General features: G+C 34.5%; 1 protein-coding gene across 1 annotated transcript in view; it reads left to right on the top strand.

The window, feature by feature from the left end:
• The window catches only part of LOC128216672 (protein Wnt-5a-like), a 51,869-nt gene that overhangs the window by 17,425 nt on the left and 12,798 nt on the right, over positions 1-21,646 (top strand). The window contains exon 4 of the mRNA XM_052923297.1: positions 12,588-12,880. Coding sequence (XP_052779257.1) covers positions 12,588-12,880 — 293 coding nt within the window. The remainder of the gene's footprint in view (positions 1-12,587; positions 12,881-21,646) is intronic.

Here is a 21,646-nt window from a genome sequence, read left to right on the forward strand (position 1 = left end):
TCTTTTAATATAATCGTGCACTTACTACAATGTCAATTAAAAAGATCCCGCCCAAGCTAACCATAATTAAAAGTACATTACTTGATTTAAGATGTAGGCCAACATTATATAGATAAGTTTATTTTTGCGAGCGTTTAGTTTTTCATAATAAACGCGATTTTATATTGCCGTGAGTTCAAAGCGTCGCCAATTAATATATAAAAAACCCAAAATGTGTATACCGGAAGTAAATGAAATCATCATGGCGGTGCGAATCCGAAACCTAATACGATGGGCAAACATTCGGAACACCTCGGCCATTTCCTTCGAAAACAACCTCGGATGTATGCCGGTACATTAGTAGAAGTAGTTCGTAAAATTTTAAATAACATTGTTTAATGATCGTGGTGTTTTAACGTGCATTTCGTATAACTGAGTTTAAATTGATACCCGGTGAAGTGAATCATTGCCTCAATCATTAAGGTTACCGAGAGAAAATTCATTATGTTTAACTGCTTCGTTACTACGCGAACTGCATGCAGCGTTGTGAAATATAAAGATTTCCGACATTGTAAAAAGTCCATTTCAAGGGGTAAATGCGAAAAGGTTCTAAATGAACATTAAATAAAGAAGCAGATAGAACCTCTTCGCGTTCACCCTTCGATATACACCTGAGGTTGTTTTGGATGGAAAAGGACCGAGGTGTTCCGAATGAAGGGGTAAATTTCAAACTCGCGTAAACGGCGCCTCGAAAACCTATTTTTTTACCAATTTAAAATATTCACTACTGATACAATGACACTGGCGTGTATGAATTAATATTTTGTCATTTTTACACACCTATCAATTATTATACAACACGTAAGGTTATGTATGAGATGACAAGTGTCCTCATTAGTGGTTTGTTTACGACCTAACTACAATGCACAATTAAGTTGATATTCAAATTATATTTCGGTGTCTTTACAAATCGTAGTCATATGCCCAGTTTTCAGCTAGTCTGTTTATCGAAGACACAATGCTGAGATATTGTCATAGCATTGGCGTCGTTGTCGGCGTGGTTAAAATCATCGCTGTGCATAGAGTTCAGCCTCGGCCACAACTCAAAAGCCGTTCAAGATATTGGAACATGGAACACATGATGCCAGAGACAACACGCGCATAAATAGCAAGGCGAATAACTCTGATATAAATGTTCGTCGAGTTATGACGCGTATTCGAATGTAGAAAAAACAAACGAATGTTAGAACTCGCTCCAATGCGAATCATGTTCACCGGCCTTTCCTCTCATGTATCTTTAGACTCTTCAACTCGAGCAATGGAAGCGGAGTGGTTATAATGGGGGGGGGGGGGTCTATAATGGCATTTAAAAGCTTTCCGCATTCTCCCCTCGGACTCAACATCCTGTGCTGGTATTCAGTAATTGTCTTTATTGGATCTAAGAACGATGTAGCTAATCGGATAACTTGTAAATTAATAACTGACCGATAGAGTGAATGAAGTCAATGATGTATGACCATAAGATAAACTTTGTTCATGCAACCTCGTATATTATCAGAAACATATTATTTTTTGTATACTGACTTTTTTTATTTATTTTTTTTATTAGCGTTTTTGTAAATAATTGTTTACGTTTTCATAAATGCCTTTTAATCGTTATTTAATATGAAAATTAGTTAATTTATAAATACTTCTATCCCCGTCGTTTTCCAGACTAATAACCAAAGAGGAGTGAATTATTAACATAATTAAAGCACTTCGAAGAAAATACCTTATTTTACTGATTAGGCCATAGTTAGAAAATAATTTGTTTTGGCTTACTTTGCCGTTATTTTGAAGAGTAGGTAGCAAGAAAGGTGTGCGGGTGTGTTTACCTTTCTATCCCTTGCACAATATACTTTGATGCAAAACCTTTTTTTAAATCTTAATGCATCATCATCTTAAACGTATTTGATTTTAATGATAAACATAAAAATGCAAATATATAAGATATAAATAAAAAAAACTTAAGCCTTTAAAATAAGTGTATATAAATTATCTATGTTATTTATAGCTATATGGTCACAAATTTTCCATTTAAAAAAAGCGCAAAACATCGTTAATATTTTGAAATTGCAAGCATTATTGTGAGTTGGTTTTGTAATGTTAAACAAGCTATTTATTCTCTGTGGCCTTAAATGAAATGATTTATGATATTTTAATTACCAAAGAATTCGTTATTACAGATAGCTCATTTTATTATATGTTTCATCATTAAGTGTTTTCGATTAAAGCTTTATATATCGAATCACTAGCTTTTGTGATATCTTTTTGCAGAATTTGATAAATGTTGAGTTATTTTGCGTAATAGTCTATTTGCACGTAAACTCGTGCTAAACAAAGGTAAAAGTAAGTCTTAAAATTCACATTTTTTTCTTAAACATCCATTACCCAAATGTTAAAGCCCTTTTCCCTATGTTCGTTCTTACCTAAAGCAATAAGTCAAAAAGTAAAAAAAAATCTTAAATTTGACAACATTTTTTTTCTTAAGCACCTATTGCCCTAATGATAAGCTCTTTTCCATATATTTATTCTAACCTAACGCAAAGAGTCAAATAGTTAAAAAAATCTTAAAATTCACAACATTTTTTTCTTAAACACCTATTACCCCAATGAAAAAGACCTTTTCCTTCTGTTCGTTCTAACCTAACGCGACGAGTCAAAAAGTCGGAAAAAAATCTTAAAATTCACAACATTTTTTTCTTAAACACATATTGCCCCAATGATAAAGCCGTTTTTCTTCGGAGACATAAGTCATTAACACTGCAATTTGTACGCCTGTCAGATAACAATCTTCGTATATCTATTAAAATGAGGCTTCTTAAATATGCTCACCGATATCTTGAACTTCTTCGTTTTGGCACATTTCTCTCATATAAGATCGGTTAATTTAAAACTCATCAAATATCTATTACGTGCTGTGGTGAAATTAGTGTAATTTCTTGTGCTTTTGTCATGCATTCTGATATATTGGTTACCGTCTTCATATCAAATATCGCATTCATTACAGTGTTAACAGTTAAACAATTTCATATCAGATACTCTTCCGCCAACTTGATCTAAAGTTTTTACATATCGAACAAGCGCCGTTAACATTATTTAAGTAATGGTTAAAGATTGTTTGTACGTATTAACTACTAACTTGCAGGGCCAGCCACTGCTTATTTCTACCGCTTCACCTGATTAAAATCATAAACGACTGGCTGCTACTTTACTGAAATAAATGTACTGAACAACTAGAGAAATACTGCCTGTTCGTTGGACAAAATATAATGTTGATCACTGACAACATATGGAGCTGAACTTTTTGTTAGTAATTATATTCTGTTGCATTCATTAAAATTGTTTACGAAAATCGTTATGTTCATTGTAGCCATTTAATTTCTTAACTCAATTCGGTAGCAAATTGTTGAAAAGATATATGTATATCGTGGTGTGAAAGCGAACAGCTTCTTCTTTATTTAATATCACTTAGAACCTTTTTGCATTTACCCCTCGATATCCTTCGGAGAAAGAAGACGATACCAAAGCACTCGCGCATTGTTGATTTATAGCGGTGGTCCTTAAAGATACTTACACTGCCAAATGTTTTTGATAATAAAAACACAAACAACCGTTGAATTACCCTACAGTATTAGCTCGCAGACTCTCAATAGTTTGGTATATTTCATCAAATTATCTTCAAGTGATTCCCTCTTACGTCGGTAATAAGACTTTGGCACACGAACTGTAACATAGAAACATTAGAAACAATGATTCCAAGACAAGCATGTCTTCTAGCAAGGATTTTTTCACCAACTTCCATCATTAATCAAAGAGAAATCATTTAACAGCAAACACATGTTAACACACTATAGAGCAAATTCAGTCCCTCTATTCGAGTAGTTTTTTTTCATTCTCTCATAGAACTTTTATAGTTTATTTATCTCTTGTCTGATATGCCGGTTATTACGCCGAAACTCTTTTCACACCTCATACCAGTATTAGAATAAATTGCTTATACCTCAGATCCGGAATCATTCTGACGAAGGAGCAATTCCTCAATGATTTTTGCACTAACCAATTAACAGACTATAGTCTACCCTTCAGTTATCGTCAAATTAACAGTTTGCCTTACAATTAAAACCAATTCAACACAAAATAAACAAACTCCACAGTTGTTTTTGTCTGCAGCATAACTGGAATATTTCTTTTACACATTCTAAACAGAAATCATTGAACGCTGTAGCAGTGTGTGTATACCACGTGATAAATTGCGTCATAAATGCTACGTCGGAAGGCAATATTTTGCTTCGATTGAAGACTTAAAAAAATGATAACTTTTCATTTTCTTTGCCATTTTCAATGAAACATAGCGCAGTCTATGCCGCTTACGGAGCCCCGCCTTCGGTCTTTTTCCAAATTTTGATTGAGGGTTTGGTTTCTTATATCACTTCGACAAACCTTTTCACGATACGGCCGTCTGACGGAGCACTGTCAAAACATTGTTTTGGAAACAGCTTTGTCGAAGTGTTTGATGAAACTAATCACCTTATCAAACTCCGGTTATAAAACAAAGGTGGGACTCTTTAAGCGACATAGACTGGCCTTTGTTTCCTTTAAAATGGTGTAGTAAGCGAAAAGTTATCTTTGATTTAAGTCTTTATTTTAAGCAAAATATTGCCTTCCGACGTAGCATATATGACGTAATTTATCACGTGGTATACACACACTGTGTAGGGACAGGCTCAGAAGTAGCTCAAACTGATTGCGTATGGAAAAGGGATCACGCGGAACATCAACAACAGACACAACATTCGGAACTCCTCGGCCGTTTCACATCGAAAACAAACTTGGATGTATCGGTACATCAGAAGTAGTACTTCTAGTATTTTAACGGGTAATTTGTATTACAAAATGTAAATTGATTGCCAGTTAGATGTTTTATTGCATAAATAATTAACAATCCCAAGAGTAGTCATTAAGTTTAACTGCTAAATGTAAATTATTACGCGACCTACGTGCAGCGTAGTTAAGTGTAAAGAATTATGACCTTGTGAACCGTCCATATACATCCGAGGTGTTCCGAAAGCAGACATACACGACGACATGTTGTTAACTGAAATATGAAAATACCGGTTAAAGACAAAATGTTTGGTTTACCGGCTTTTAACGGTCAGCGAATCAGTTAAGTTCCAAGCGGGGGGTTGGGTAAATCCCTGTTTAACTCCGCTCTTCCTAGTTCATCATAATAAGTAATTCTGTAATATCAATCTGTATTTATCATCAAATTTAAAACATAATTGCAAATTGCTATTAAGCATTTGTTTTCATTTGATATGTATTTGAACAAAATATGTTTACAACACCTTACAAATAAACATGCATTCGTACACAAACCCAAACACGTTGACAAAAAAGCGATCTTCATCATCTTCAAAATTCGAAACAGAGCTGCATTCCTTCATTCCTAACCAAAACGCCCATACGGAAGAGGGGGGCAAAGTTTAATAAAATTCTTAATGATTCTCAGAAACCTGTTTGCACGGTCGATAAAAACGTAAACAAAACATTTCCCTATAACAAATGTATCTTCTGCTTCAAGCCATAACAGCTGCCCTAGCTTATCTAAATAGACGATGCCGCTTGAAACGATAAAAAACATTTTACAACGGCCCGTAACTGTCGAATACAGTCTTAAAATTCAGTTTTATATAGTCGTCAAGTTTTTATCGGTCTGCATTTTTGTCTGCTATTTGAATGGAATGATGGGACGCACATGGTCGATCTACGGATGTGAACCTACAGTTTGCTATGATTTTTCAAGCAGATCTAATAAAGATTTTAGAACGCAATTTACTCTTTGCCTTCTAAATACAATCTCTTCATTCATTAAGTTCCTAAAGACATGTATTCATTCATGCACTATTCAGTATTTAATACAAAGGTAAACTGATAGCTATGTTGGCATGTTGCTGTTTTTTAAACATACTGTCAAAACAAGCTGTGTCAAAGTCTTTGGGACCACAGGAAATACTTCGACATAACACACTTTCGATATAACCTAAATAAAAATAAATATATAACTAAACCCAACACATTCGAAATAAGTTCGGAATGACCAGAATGTCGAGATAACAGAGTTCGACATAGCGACTTTCGACTGTATTATTTCGAACAAAACTGCAGGGACGAGTCCAGTAGCCTAAAATTTTACAAAGATACTGTAGAAATCAACACGTATCCATGCTGAAAAAAACACAAAGCAAGAGACCCAGTGCTATAAGACAACAAAGTTGAATTACTTGTTTGGACTGAAATTTCGTTCTAATTTACACATATTAAAAATCTGGTCCCATAGTAAGATCAAAGATAATATTTGCGCATGGTCATGGTCAGGCCCCTTTCCTCCATCCTACCATTGTATTTCTTCATTTTTATCTTGCTCTCAACGTTCCGATGAAGCAACAGTCGTATAGGGCGTGTATGCACGAATGCACCTTAGCCTGACCAAACCGGTGACTTTCCTGACGCTTATCTTGATAATGCGATCGCTTTATATAGTTTCACGTTGTGGCACCAGTCGTAAAGGGCGTGTATGCACTAATGTACCTTTCCCCGACCCCACCTATGCCTTTTCTCAGCCATATCTCGATTCCTTGAGACATGGTTACGTTTTAACAACAGTCGTAAAGGGCGTGTATGCACTAATGCACCTTTCCCCGACCCTACCTATGCCATTCCTCAGCCATATTTCAATACCGCGGTCCCTTCATCTATTGACCCGTTCCAGCGAGAAAAAACTCTGTTTAATTGACTCATTGTTCGCCCTTTAATCATAAAATAACAATTTCTTATCTTCAAATATTAATACCTCGATCCCTTCATCTTTTCCCGGTCTGCTGAACAAAGGGTGCACTTACACATTAAAACCATACCCGAGCCCTCACAACATCCCCCATCCCTGGCAGCGTAATTGCAGACAAAGGCATCTTAAGTTCAGACCTCTTGTCACACTTACTGATGAACCTTTTTTAATTTACATCTCCACGGGTTCGCCGCCACACTGGTCCAACACATTATTAAGAATAACTTTGTTACAGCATTATTGGTTTGATTCTACGAAATAACCTCTCTAACATCGGTCTTATTGGTCTAGACGATGTAGCAATTTTAAATTTTGCTTACATTTTGATAATTTTGTGGTAGATCTTCCTCACCCAAGTGAACAATGAACCACATGAAAGAGAGATACATTTTGTCAAGTAGTTAACAAATATTTATGAGGTCTATGATGTTGCATTTTTCGTCTATACCCTTCCTACATCAGATACATTGTCTTCAGATGCTGTCGAAACTAGTAGTCTAAAACAAACAATGATTTTATCTTTGTTTTGCAACATTCTTTATTGCCGATCCAAACATATGGCGGTTACAGTTTGGTAATTAATTAAAATGCACCTTAGTGCACATCTTAATGTTTTTAAGTATTTGGTAAAAGAGGTTAAAACTGCATTGTCATGGTTCCCAAAGCACTTATTCTGTTTTGGCACATTCATAAATGATTGAGAGACGAGAAGATAGGCAAAAAAGCTTTATCGAAATCAAATATGTTCTTTTCTTCCACTTCTTACGACAAGAACTACCTGTTTCACGAAATATTTGAGACAAAAACCGCTCAATATTGAATGTTGGAGTGCTCATAATGTGTTATTCAATTTAAGATAAACTGCTGATAGCACTTTCCCATGTTATGAAAATGATGATCGGGGATGGATGTCTTGAGGTGCCAACAAACTGATAAGTCTCGAGTGTTGCCCTCGAGCTTACACATGAACATTGCACACTCAACGATAAGCGATGAGACACTCAGGAATTCTAGATGGGCATCTTTTTTTACAAATTTAGAATTTGCTTGCCCCCTAGGTGTTTATTGAAGACCTTTGAAATTTCCAACCAAACTGATGCACTGTTGATGCATATGGTTCAGATTGTGCTGTTTAGCCTGCTTCGCCGTCGTATGCACATTTTACACCCTTTTTTCGGATGGTACAAGCTCAGTTTGTGCTGTTTAGCCTGCTTCGTCTTCGTATTCATACTTTTGCTCCATTTGTGCTGTTTCTTCTGCGTCTGCGTCGTCGTATTTATTTATTTCCACGGTTTTGTTCGGGCAGTATAAGCTCCATTTGTGCTGTTTTGTCTGCGTCTGCGTCGTCGTAGTTATTTATTTCAACAGTTTCGTTCGGGCAGTATTAGCTCCATTTGTGTTGTTTCGTCTCCGTCTGCGTCGTCGTATTTATTTTTTCCACAGTTTTGTTCGGGAAATATAAGCTTAATTTGTGTTGTTTGTCTGCGTCGTCGTCGTGCTCATTATGCTTACACTTGATTTCGGATGGTACTTAAGATATCAAAATAGAAGCATGCACTTTTGCATGCAAGTTTGTTTGAGTACTCCTCACATGTTTAATAGTTTTACACCCCAATGAACTCCTTTGCAATCGGAACATCTCGGCCAATTTCCATCCTAAACAAACTCGGATGTATGCGGCTACATTAGTAGAAGTAGTTCGTGAAATGATAATGATAATATAAATAAATTGTAGTGTTTTATCGTGCAATTGGTACGAATAAGTTCAAATTGATTCCCAGTGAAGTGTATTATTGCACATATAATTAAGATTCATAAGTGCAAAGTCCTTTGGTTTAACTGCTAAATTGAAATTACTACGCGATCTACTTGCAGCGTATTTAAATGAAAAAAATCCGACATTTTTATCTGTCCATATACAAACGAGGTTGTTTTCCGTTGGTAAATGACTGAGGAGTTCCGGTTGCATGTTTTGTTGACCGTTTCATTGCCCACCACATTTTATAATATTGTTACATACTCATGTGTGGCCTGTGTTACAGTCGAAACTCGTTATGTCGAACTCTGTTTTCTCGATATTCTGCTTATGTTATTTTTTTCGAATTGTTGAATTCGGTTATAACGAATATTCGCTATCTCGAAGTATTGTCCTTTTTCTTCAAAATTATGGAGATGGTAAAATACGAAAGCCTGCCTTACGGGAAGTTCAGATCATTTGATGGAATAATGGAGAAACAAAGCCACCACCACTGCCTAAACCTTTGGTCTCCATGGCAAAGGCATGACCACAATCGTGTTCCTGTTAATTTATTTCAACCATTAATACAAGGAAATAGGTGCAAAAATTAATTCTATGATGGAAAACATATTGTACGGATCTTGTTCTTATGAACAATAACTCCACTGCTTTTCAAAATTTCGGGGAAAAGTTCTATTTTGAAAACCATGAAAGAAAGTCAGTAAGCTTTGTTGGAATATAAATGTTCTTTAAAACTATTTGGAATAATACTAAGGATTAATATGGAGCATTAAGGGGATTTGACGAAGGAAATTGATACAAAAGCAGACATTCAAAGATGTAAAATGCAGGTGGTTGTTATAAACAGTTCATTTTTTACCACTGGTGGTCTATCATGCATTATTTGAAACATATTTTGAAGAAAACGTGAATGAAAGCATAAATTACACTTAAATTTACATCGAAACATATGGATCAAGTTTTGCAAACAATAAAACGTCATTAATTATGAGAAAAAAAAACGCAACACAGCCTTAGCAATAAATCATGAACGATCACTGCATCTTTAATTTGTATCTTAATGCACTATTATTAAATGCTACGGTGATTTAACAACTCTTACGGAACATAAATTACAAAAAACAAAATATTCACTGTCAAGAGCGTAATATCTCATAAATCATAACCACGCGGAGATGTCGAACGCCAAAATTGAAAGGTGACACGGTTATTACATTAGCAAGTGCTGGAGATCGAATAAACCTGTCCATTTCAGTGTCATATCTCTCACCAATTGACCAGTCTTCAGGTTTGGCATGCCTTCGTTGTCATAATAATAATGACTTCAGTATGCGTGCATTCCACATATACATCGATTTTTTAAATGTACTTGAGTTCTTTTTTGTTTTCTGTTTTTAATACTGCATGGTTCTTCAATGGGACTTATCCAAGGGGGGTCGGGGGTTGTTTACATGCACTTTCTCCCCCTAAACCTCAGTATATTAACACATGTATATGACATTATTGTGGGTATGTGAAGATTCTGGATTACGCCCACAATTATTGTGAGGTAATCATAAATAAAATAGTGTATTTAAACGTATTTTATTAAAGAAATTCTCATAAAAAAGATAATTTGTCAATTTTAAGGCGGTTCGGGAGGGGTGGAGTTCATAATCAGTACCTTTTAAAACGAAAACGATTTTTAAACTTTATTTGTGTTAGTTTTTCCAACAGCTTCTCTTTTATACTTTCATCTCATAAAATATTTGACTAAATTCAAATTTAGATAGTATATTCAACAAGAACGTGATGTATTTGATTAAGTTTTGCCAATGGTAGCAGGGGCATGCGAGCTTTATCTTACTCTAACTATCAGTACAGCATTTTTGTGCATCATTTGAATAAGTCTCGCTTACTTTAAATGGTATTTGCCAGTCATCATAATCGATTTTTAAAAAGCCTTTGACCGTATGAAAGTGTAAAACAATTCATTCAGATTACTCTTCGAGTGACACACTGGTTGACACTTATTATCAACCCTAACTAAAGTATTCAGTGTTATGACCACGAATAAATTACCTTTCATTTTTGGCGATCGAATTATTCAATCACTTTCGGTTTTCAGTGACATTGAGTATAGTTCTCTATCGCTTGTAGGCACTTCACTTACATGGCTGTTGTCGTCGACTTATATAATACAATTTTGATGTAATTAGAAGGAGTATTCGCCAACAATAATGGTTGTTTGTTGTATTATTTTCTGTCTACTTTTCAACGTTTTCTTATTCTACAATTACAACCCTTTAATGACATTTGTTCACACACATTTGTTACGTATACTTTAAATATACGATTCCGAATAGTTCTTTAACCAAAAGATGGATGACAACGTAAATGATATACGGCGTCTAAGACTTGAATTACCGCCGACATTAATGCTGGAACTGCTTATTATAACCACTGGCGAAAAAATATATCTTAGGAGTTCATAATAGATGGCATCTGACTGAACATTTCACGCTAAACCTTGACATGCCACTTTAGTCAGACACACAGTTGCAGAATAGCGAATTCACGACGGTTCAAACTTTTTTGACAAAATGTTTTACACAAATATGATGAAATCATTGTCAATTTAAAGTTGAAGTTTTTTTTACAATCATCTCCAATGTCATATTATATGTTAATGCCAATAGTTTATACGTTTTAATCGGTATTTGTTTTTGTGATGCGGCGGGAAATATATAAAGCTATTACATAAAATAAAACATATACTTGTTTTGACCATGGCTGCATCAGAGGATTGAACAAGGGTACATTTCTACTGGTTGACCATAACATCAACAATGTACACTTATGTCACATTTTAAGACCTGTTGAACCTAGATTTTTGAGGAAAAATATGTAAATATTAAACCGATTGAAAAATTAGTCATATCATTGCGGATTTCAGTTGAATGAAACACCAAACTGCCATAATGTTATCTGTTATGAATTTTCGTTCTGAGAAGTATTATGATTTTTAATAAAATACAAATACAAATGATATTATGTTAAGACGTATCATATCTTCAGACGAAACACACCATACATCACTCAGTTCAATGAAATTTTAACAAGTTAATGAACATCCGTCAGCATCAATCATTGTGTCACATTGTTTTGTTATCAGATTTTCCGTTCGTGAAATTTCATTACATTTTACCTTCTAAACAGTTTTCAATAGAGTAGACGAGGTAGATTTTCTCGAACTATCTTAAAATCATCAATACACCTGTTGAAAACTCATTTCTTTTTCGAATGTGTCAAAATTAAGACACTTCAGAGTGTTCAGGTATTTTGATAGATCTGATTTTTACTGCAAACAAATGTGATTTTTTATTCACCCCTATGGCGATACTGATTATTAAGAAAGTCTTATGTATATTTTATCTCTTAGAAACACAGAGGAGGTCATTTTAACCTGGCATGGTTCAGACAAAACAATAAAACGTAAATGAAACACTATCTACTGTAATAATTCAAAACTGTAGGGAAAATGTATTGTTAATGTCTTAGCAGTTCCAAAAGGTTCTCCGCCAAATTGCAATAATACAGAGAAAACTACAGGGACACGCCAAGTAGCTAAGAATTAACGAAGGCACAATGCCAGGGTCTGGCAGTCACTAATCATGAGTACTAGTCAAGGATGAACTTATTCGTTCTTGTCTTTGCAATCATTTGTGCTTTAAAAGAATACATGTTAAGCTCAAAAGTGTGTGTTAGCGGTCCTTTTCTTTTAACACTTTTTGACTTATAATCTACTCACATTTTTATAAGTTATAACAATGCAATTGTTTTCTCTTTTATTTGACGTTTAAGAACACATTAAAGCGTATCTAGTAAACAAATACAACATTGCATTATGAGTTTATCCTACAGAACGATTTCTTTATATCAGTTTGTATCCGTATGTACATGTCAAATTTTGATTAATTTCAGCGAGTCGAGAGGCGGCCTTTACTCATGCAATATCTGCGGCTGGAGTCGTGCATTCTTTGGGACGAGCATGTCGTGAGGGCGAACTGGCTATTTGCGGTTGCAGCAAAGCAATGCGCCCAAAAGACTTAAACAGAGACTTTATATGGGGTGGATGCGGAGACAATATCGAACATGGCTACCAGTATGCTAAGACATTCGTTGATATGAGAGAACAGGAAAAAAATCATCCCAGATTTTCGAACGAACTTGCACGAATGCTTATGAATCTGCATAACAACGAAGGCGGCCGACGGGTACGTAGTGCTGTACTTGTTTCCTCTGTGTTGATTCTTTAAATCCCCAAACTTCACATACTTAACTCTTTGGTAGGTGTCAATGTTAAATGTTTCCCTAAAACAATACCAATCAAAGTTGTTTTTCTATTCCTTTCCTTTCCGCTAACAATGTTACAATAAGATAAATTGTTCAAGTCAAATATCAAGATATGCTGTACCACAACCAGGCAAATGTACTCTCAATAAATATATCATCCATGCATTTTATTTAAATGCTTTGATTATGTAAACATTTTGATGCTGAACTTTAATTGCTTTGCAATAAATTTTAATATAAAACTGAATTCAAGGACGTTGGAAAATACTATACACCATTTGGTATAAATTATAAAAACACACATCATATAAACCGAATTCAGCATTTTTGATATGTACCATTTTGCATCAAAGTGTAAGATGAATTGCATTTGGATTTAAATTGATTGATAATATGGTGTACAGCAGGATCCAACCTCGACGACAATTTAATCCATCAAATACTCCTAACATAACATGAGTATGTTGAAAATTTCAAGGGTTTGAAATTCAACCACTAGATGGGTTTTTGAAGGACTTTGATAAACCAAATATTTATCCGTAGATTTTATAAATGTTCTCAGGTTCACGGGTTAAGGTTGAAAAGCGTCGTTGGAGGTGCCAATGGCAATTGTATTTAAAACTATGCAGGCTGAAAAATAATACTTACATGTGTAAAAATATGCTTCCAATATTTATCATTATATTTGAGTTGAGAAGGAAATACAAATCGAAAAAAAAACACTCCCTGTTACCCAATTTATATATCGTAGAATGGTAACAAAATAATACTAAGAACGAGACATATTTCGAAAATGAAAATGGTTTGTGAATGTAATTTAATGTGTTCTAAAATTTCAGTAATCATTCTCATGGATACATAAAACAGACAGTAAACAAAAGAACCCCATCAGCGATACTATACGAAATAATAAAAATATAACTATGAAAACTGCTGTGAACCAAAAAACCTTCGAAACATGCAAATAGTTAATATAATTTAAATTAATAAATGTGCGTACGTCATGGTTGCGAGTTATATTAGTTCGAAATATGAGCCGATCTCTGCTAACTCATATTGTACCTTAGTTTAGAATACGTGTTACCTTTTATAGATGTGTTCAAATGATCTGAGATTTTTGTAAAAATGCATTTGATAAAAAAAGAAAAGAAATTAAAATGATAATTTCTTATCACGAATAGATATAGAGAAAACTCATGCACTAAATCTCACCGTATAGTCTTACACAGTAGCCTCTCTATGTCAACTTCTTGGAAAATCATTAGATCAGTCATGCGTAACGGGTTGCAAGAAAATTTGGTACAGTTGCGGTGTTCGGGGTATACCTATCTCTCACAGACAAGAGAAACGGTATTTCAAAGCTAATTTCCAGCTGTCATCATATTTACGTGATTAGAATAACACGCCTATGAGACTTCCACTTTTTCGGTTGCGATATTTGTAAAATTCATAAACGCTGATTTTTGACTGCATGGCGCACTTGCAAATTAATGATATAAGCGATTTACAGCTTTCCAGTTATTTTCAGTTTCCAAAACAACATCATGAATTGCATTCATGCGTTGAGAAGATTTAATGAGATTAGGCATTATTTCATATATTTTGGAATCAAATCATGCGTTTAGCACCGGCCTGATGGTAATGCAAGTTTTAATTAAACGGGTGCATAGCATATGGATAGTAGTATTTTTTCTTTAGCATTAAAGTCACGCACTATATGTTGATGCAAATATATATATAAAAATAATTTAATGCAATATCATGTAAAACGTATTTGTCTTTAATGATACCCCATGTGATATAGGTTCAGATACAAATACTAGCCTTTAAAAATGTTTTTAACTGATCGCTACGTGGCCACAAATTCCTCTGTAAACAAAGCGCAATGTTTTGATCATTACATTAAACTGAGTTAAACATGATTGTGCATTAAGATAAAAATTACAAAATTCGGTGTCAATCTATATCGCGCGCCTTTAATGCAGTTTGATTTTTTACGCATTATTCGACTTAATTCATAGAATCAATGTTAAAATTGCTGATATGGCTAAATATTGAGATATATATCTGAAGAAAAAAGAACAGCGACCTAATTTCTTTACAAAATTTGCAGTGGAAATTATTTCAGATGAGCAAATATCTGGAAAATGAGCATCATCAGTATCGATGACTTTGGACAACAGTACAAAAAGGCCCAAATACCTCTAATAGTTTAATACTACAGGAAACACTTGACAATTGTAGGTGAATCTAAAAGCACCCAATTCCACCTTTCCTTCATTTAACACACTCAGAAAGGGTTTTCACAAATTTACACGGAACCATGCGTAGACCGAAAACCGTATTGCAAAAGCCATCATCTAAATCCGAGGAAACTCATTAAGCCATATATTCTCTCTGTCATTTACAAATAATCAAACAACAAAACCCTGAAATTAAATCTCAATTACCTCTGGCAGATGAGGGGTTTGCTTTAGTAATAGCTGGTCATAAATACCCTTTTAACAATATAACAGAGGAGATAAAAGTTGTATTAAGATTTAATAATAAGGGCGGGGACGACAGAGCAGTGAATGGAATACCTTCGCTTTGTCAGTGTGCTCCATTACTTCCGCTACTTTTACACTTTCCATATCTGTTCTGACATAGGTGATCTCCGGTGACTTAATAAATCAGAAGAAACCGGTAACACGATACCTCTTACAACTGGCGATCTTGTTTCATGTAATCGGGTGCCTTTTAGAGCAAAACAACTAACTGAAATGTTATACAGACTGCATTAAACCCGTAAATAAATCATAACTTATTTGTCAAGCTCGTAAAAGCAGAAGTACAAATGCATAACACAAATGCGAGTTTGTTATTTCGTGATAACCTGCAATTTGTTTCAATCTTTGTTCACCTGTTCTTGAAAAGGGTAGACAGCAACTCCTAAAAAACAACATTTGTGAGTAATTACGCATTTATTACATAGCTAATTACGCAATATTTAGTAAGTTTTCCGTTGCAAGCAAATGTTGAAGTGCGGAATGTAGGCAAGGTATCAACTACTGCAAATCAAAATTATTATGCAAGAACCGTAAAAGAGAAAGTGATGGCGTCATTTGGTACAAATTAATCATGCAGAATTGAGACTCAAAGGAACACCGCTATGCAAAATTCCCATTTATCATTATTTGATTGAGTAAAACGTTATGAAACATGTGTTCCCTTAGTACAATGCTCTTTGCCTTCACTTGCAAATTCTTTATATCAAATGGTTACAATATTTTTTAAAACCCGAAAGACAAAGAAGTTCCAAAGAACTAATGAAGTGGAGAGAAAGGAAGGCATTGTTAAAGAAGAAAATGCTTCAGTTGAACTTAAGGCAGCAGATGATAAGATTATAAAATTCTTTTAGACAAAGGTGTTTAAAAGGTGTTTATTACACTGAAAGAAAGTACTATTTTGAGTGTGGAAATGCGAATAAAACAGACATTGTGGCGTCTAGGCAAACAGCAAAGGCATGGATGATCCCAGGATTTGTGTTTTAATCCCTTAATCCAAGTAATAGTACTTAAGAAAAGATCAAGGGTGATGCAACGGGATTAGGCGTAATTAAGAGCCCCTTGAAATTATAACACTACGCAAGTTCGTTGTGGTCAGATTAATTTGGTATTAGGAATTTAAATAACTCAAAAATTACTTCTATCACGTCTGAAATGTATTTGTTGATTTAAGAGACGTATCTATTACTGAGCATTTGGAATTCAAACAATTCAAATTAACATCTATGACTTCAGCAAGGTCTGCAATGTTAGTGTTGATACGATCGAAGATAAAAAGGGGCCCATATGTAAAAGGAATATTGTCATCAACGATCTTATATACTGTACCTACCGTCGCATTTACTAATGCCAAATGGTTTATCTTGCTCGTGGTCATGTGCTGAAAAAACATTTAGAGAGTATCAGTCAAATATTTACATGGGTGCCTCATGCTAGCTGAAATATTTACTATGAAGACACATCTGTAGATAAGATCAACAAGCTATTTTGGAAAGCTATATCAAAGCCGTCGTTCTCCTTCCTTAACATGTTATGTTGTCTTGCGTCTCAAATGAGACATTTATGACATCATCAACGTCAGCGTTCTCTTGTTAATCCTTATTGTTTTAGTTTCTTTATTTTACCTTCAGTTTGCATACAAAATGTTCATACACCTTTGCCTGTAATTCTGTGAAGAGGCGAACTTTAAAACTTTATGTACTGGTAAAAAGTAGTTAAAATGTCAGACGTATTGGAGGAAAAGGTTTAGGAAAACAGTTAATGTTCTAATAAAATTATTTTCTAGGATAAATTTCAGTATTTCTCAGATATGCTGAAATGATATACAAGAAAATTATATCTTGACAGACTATATAGCCAAACCAGATCAATTGAAGTTCTTACTTGTGCTCAAACATTCGCAAAATAAAAATGCAAAATCGCAAATGATGTTATTTGCAGTAACAGCAGGGACATCACGGATTAACGATTTTGTAGTAGATCAATCACTGTATTAATTTCTACAATACCAGCATGAAGTATTGGCAACGTAACGCATCAAGGTATTCGATGTATAATTATAATAATCCTATGCTTGTTATTCGATTAAGCCATTGGCACTATACTTATTTGGGGTGACTGGTGACACCATATATAAACCGGTTGTATGAAAGGCATTGCTTGATGATTGATATTATGTAAGAAAAAACTACTTGCAATAACAAACTATAAAATGAGGATTTAAAGTTAAACACTGAATATCTGGAAGTGGCGAAATTAAACAGAACAATGGACACGATCGGATCAACACATAAAGCGACTTTGGGTGACTGGGCCTTAAAAGAAGTTCCCTATAATAACATTTTAGGCTAAAAAGGTGGTACATTATTTCAACTGGATTTGAACGTGAATTGGCAGTTTTGCCAGTTTTAAGGCCACAAAAGCTTGGTTGGAACATTTGCTTCGAAATATGTTTTTTTTTTTCTCTACACATCAACCCCCTTTTAAAATACCATTATACTATTAGGCCACATCCAACATTCACGATAGTCCATTGAATACCTTAAGTTCTGGTGATTTAAATTCATTTTTTCTTCCGATCTCGTAATTGAAAACCTGCTTGATTATTATGAATTGTTCGATCAGGACAAACTTCATGCCAAGTAACTAATCAGACTTCAGAATGTCGCTGCACACGACATTTTCCGCTCGCTCGAAGAGCTTTTGGGTGAAAGTGCGACAGATAAACTGGCAACCATAGTGGTATAATGTGACTGTAAGTCTTTGGCCTGGTAGTCTTATAATTAATCAGGTCATTTGGCATGAGGTATTGCGGCTTTGAAAAGAGTGAGGGAAGAAATAAAACATTTCAACTATTTAAGGGCTTGTAAAAGGCATTTGTCAGGTACGACAAATCATGTGCGTTGTCAATACCAAAAAAACTCATTTTCGTTATGTAAGTTAAACAGTAGAAGAAGTATAGGAGTAGTAGTGGTAGAGGTAGTGGTTGGTGGTGGTGGTAGTAGTAATACTAGTATAAGATGTAGTAGTAGCAGTATCAGTAGCAGTAGCAACAGCTGCAGCAGCAGCAGTAGTAGCAGCAGAAGCAGCGGTAACAGCAGTAGTAGCAGTAGTATCAGAAGTTATAGCAGTAGTATCAGCAGTATAGTTTTAGTAGTAGAAGTAGTAGTGGTAGTGGTAGTGATAGTGGTTGTAGTGATGGTGGTGTTTGTAGTAGTAGTAGTAGCAGCAGCAGCAGCAGCAGCAGCAACAGCAGCAGCAGCAGCAGCAGCAGCAGCAGCAGCAGCAGCAGTAGTAGTAGTAGTAGTAGTAGTAGTAGTAGTAGTAGTAGTAGTAGTAGTAGTAGTAGTAGTAGTAGTTGTTGTAGTAGTAGTAGTTGCAGTAGTGACAATAGAAGCAACAGTATAGTAGTAGTAGTAGTAGTAGTAGTAGTAGTAGTAGTAGTAGTTGTAGTTGTAGCAGTAGTAGTAGTAGTAGTAGTAGTAGTAGTAGTAGTAGTAGTAGTAGTAGTAGTAGTAGTAGTAGTAGTAGTAGTTGTAGATGTAGTAGAAGTAGTAGTAGTGGTAGTGGTAGTGACTGTAGTCGTTGTTGTAGAACAATTATAAGTATCAATCTAAGCAATCTGATAGCGGTGTTAGCGGTTGTACATTGAAGGGTGCACTGATTGTAATCTTATACACTTTAAATGCATATCAAGATTCTTAAACCAAAAATACATTGGCAATAAATTAAACAGCTATCGGAGAATTCGACAAGTAAATCGAGTGTAACCACCGTTTACTCTTTAATACCCCAAACTAAAGATAAATAATTGTCATTAAGGCGCTCCTGTTCAACAGGTGTTAGTGTCTTCCCATTGTTTTCAGGGTCTACATTAACTAGACCATCTAATTCTTCATATCATGTAACCTGTGTGTAATTGATATTAGCCACTAAGTGATTTCTTGAATACCGGTGACGTTAGTGTAAGTTAATTTCAAGGTATCAAGTAATAGACAATTTGCATTTTTTACATTATTCTTTGCATGAAATGCACTTGCTTAAATGGAATAAGAAATCGAATGCTATGCATGGGGTAAATGTTTGGATAGTCCAAATATGCATATACTCTTTCTGTCTTAAAAATCTTTTCAGCATTTATCTAAATGTGTGTTTACAGAACTGATACAAATCGTTTGAATTGTTATTTGATTGGTTTTCACGTTGTAATGTCGCAATAATTAAGTCCAAATTATCAGAGTAGAAAAGAAAGCAGAATTGTTAAGAGCTAGGTTTTCAGTAAGAGTGATTGATAAAATTCAATTAAGTTCGTATAACATTATTGTCAGTTTGGGTAAGATACGGGTACACACTGTATCAGTGCGCCTAATTGTTTAGGAATCTTCAAATATTTATTTTAGATTTATTTTCAAGTGATACTGGCTTTGATTTGTTGACAATCTGATCTTGAATAAATTCAGAATACGTCTCTGAGGGTCATAGTGAACCCTGTATCAGTTTCGAACGTTAATCAAAATAAACATACAATGAAAAACTTGTATCGAGTGTCGATAAATTGAAAATGTAAATTAGACACACACCATACTTATTCTATTTACGTTTCCATGAAACTGTATCATTTAGCTTATGCTTACTTAATTCAGCTTGATTATGAAGATCGCTGAAAGCCGATTAAAATAACTATTGAGTCCGTTTCTTGGGTCACCAGGACTGGCATTCAATATTGGTCTTAATTGGATCTAAGAACGATGTAGCTAATGAGATTACTAGTTATTATTAACTGACCAACAGAGTAAATGAAGTCAACGATGTATAACCATATGATTAATTTACAAAGTTATATATGGAATACCAACCCAGTATTGGTGACTTTTTTGAGATACCATGCGGTAGTATTACCCCTGGTAGTGATCGAACTCACAATCTCTCTTTGATGTGAGGCGGATACCTTCACCACTAGCCCACTCTCCCGAATATATGCATTTATTTTTTACAAAAATGATCCGATCTGCTTACATTTGAAATTACAGAAAATGATATTATTAGTGAGATACATACGATCACACCTGTTGCTGGTTAAGTTATATTCATTGTCATTTTGTGGAGCATATACAGAATTTATAACCGTTTAATGTTTATAAATTACATAAAATATGAAGATAACATCTCAATGCGATAAATATGATGAACATTAGTAAAAATTGTGAAACAGATAAACATGTTAATACGCATTATGTGTTTATTAACTAGTTTTATCGGAACAATAATATTTAAAATCACTAGAAATCAACCACATGTTTACAGTGGTAAGAAAGAAACTCAAAGAAATCTCAATCCAGTCCAGGTGTATTATTTAGCTAGAGATTGCATTAGGGATGGAGATAGGATAGACCCTGAGAAGTATATTCGGTGTGTTCTTATAAGTTTCAACCTCTGAGCGTTTGTCATTTTTTATTGACTTTTAAAAACGCTTAAGTAATGTTAAGCATCACAAAATACCTGTTTATTTTGAAAGTATTGAGTACAACAAACAAATTAGATTGTGTTTTCGATACTACCATAATCAGAGTTTTAGACATGCCTTGATCATAACCATCATTGTCGATGATGAAAATATACAATTTTAGGTATTGGTCAAGGAGCCCCCGTTATACGTCACTGGTATCATTAAAATGATTATAAAATAGTACATATACACACATCGTACATTTGATTGAATTTGTAATGCCAATCGCAATAGATTATTACAGTAATAGGCAGTGAGCTTGGTCAAAGGGATGACCACCCTTAAATACATTATAATTTACTGGTGGAGAAATGAAGAATAAACATTCAGTTCCATCAATTTCTAATAAAAAAATAATACTTTTAATAAAATGTTTTCGTGGTCATGAATGTCGAAATGAAGTTGTCATAACAGTTTGCGGTCATTCATCAGTTAAGGCTGAAAAGTGTCGACCGCACACGAAAAGGCATAATGCTTGATCATATCAGTGGTACTGAATGAACGGGGAGAGTTTCGAAAACATACTTTCTCATGTTTATAATGAAATAAATATCTGCTGATAAGTTTTATTAAGAGTTATATTAACATTTTAATAACTTCTATTTGATGTGGGACACCAGAAACATTAGAATGGA

Source organism: Mya arenaria, chromosome 14 (genome assembly GCF_026914265.1).
Source record: "Mya arenaria isolate MELC-2E11 chromosome 14, ASM2691426v1".
Classification (NCBI taxonomy): Eukaryota; Metazoa; Mollusca; class Bivalvia; order Myida; family Myidae; genus Mya; species Mya arenaria.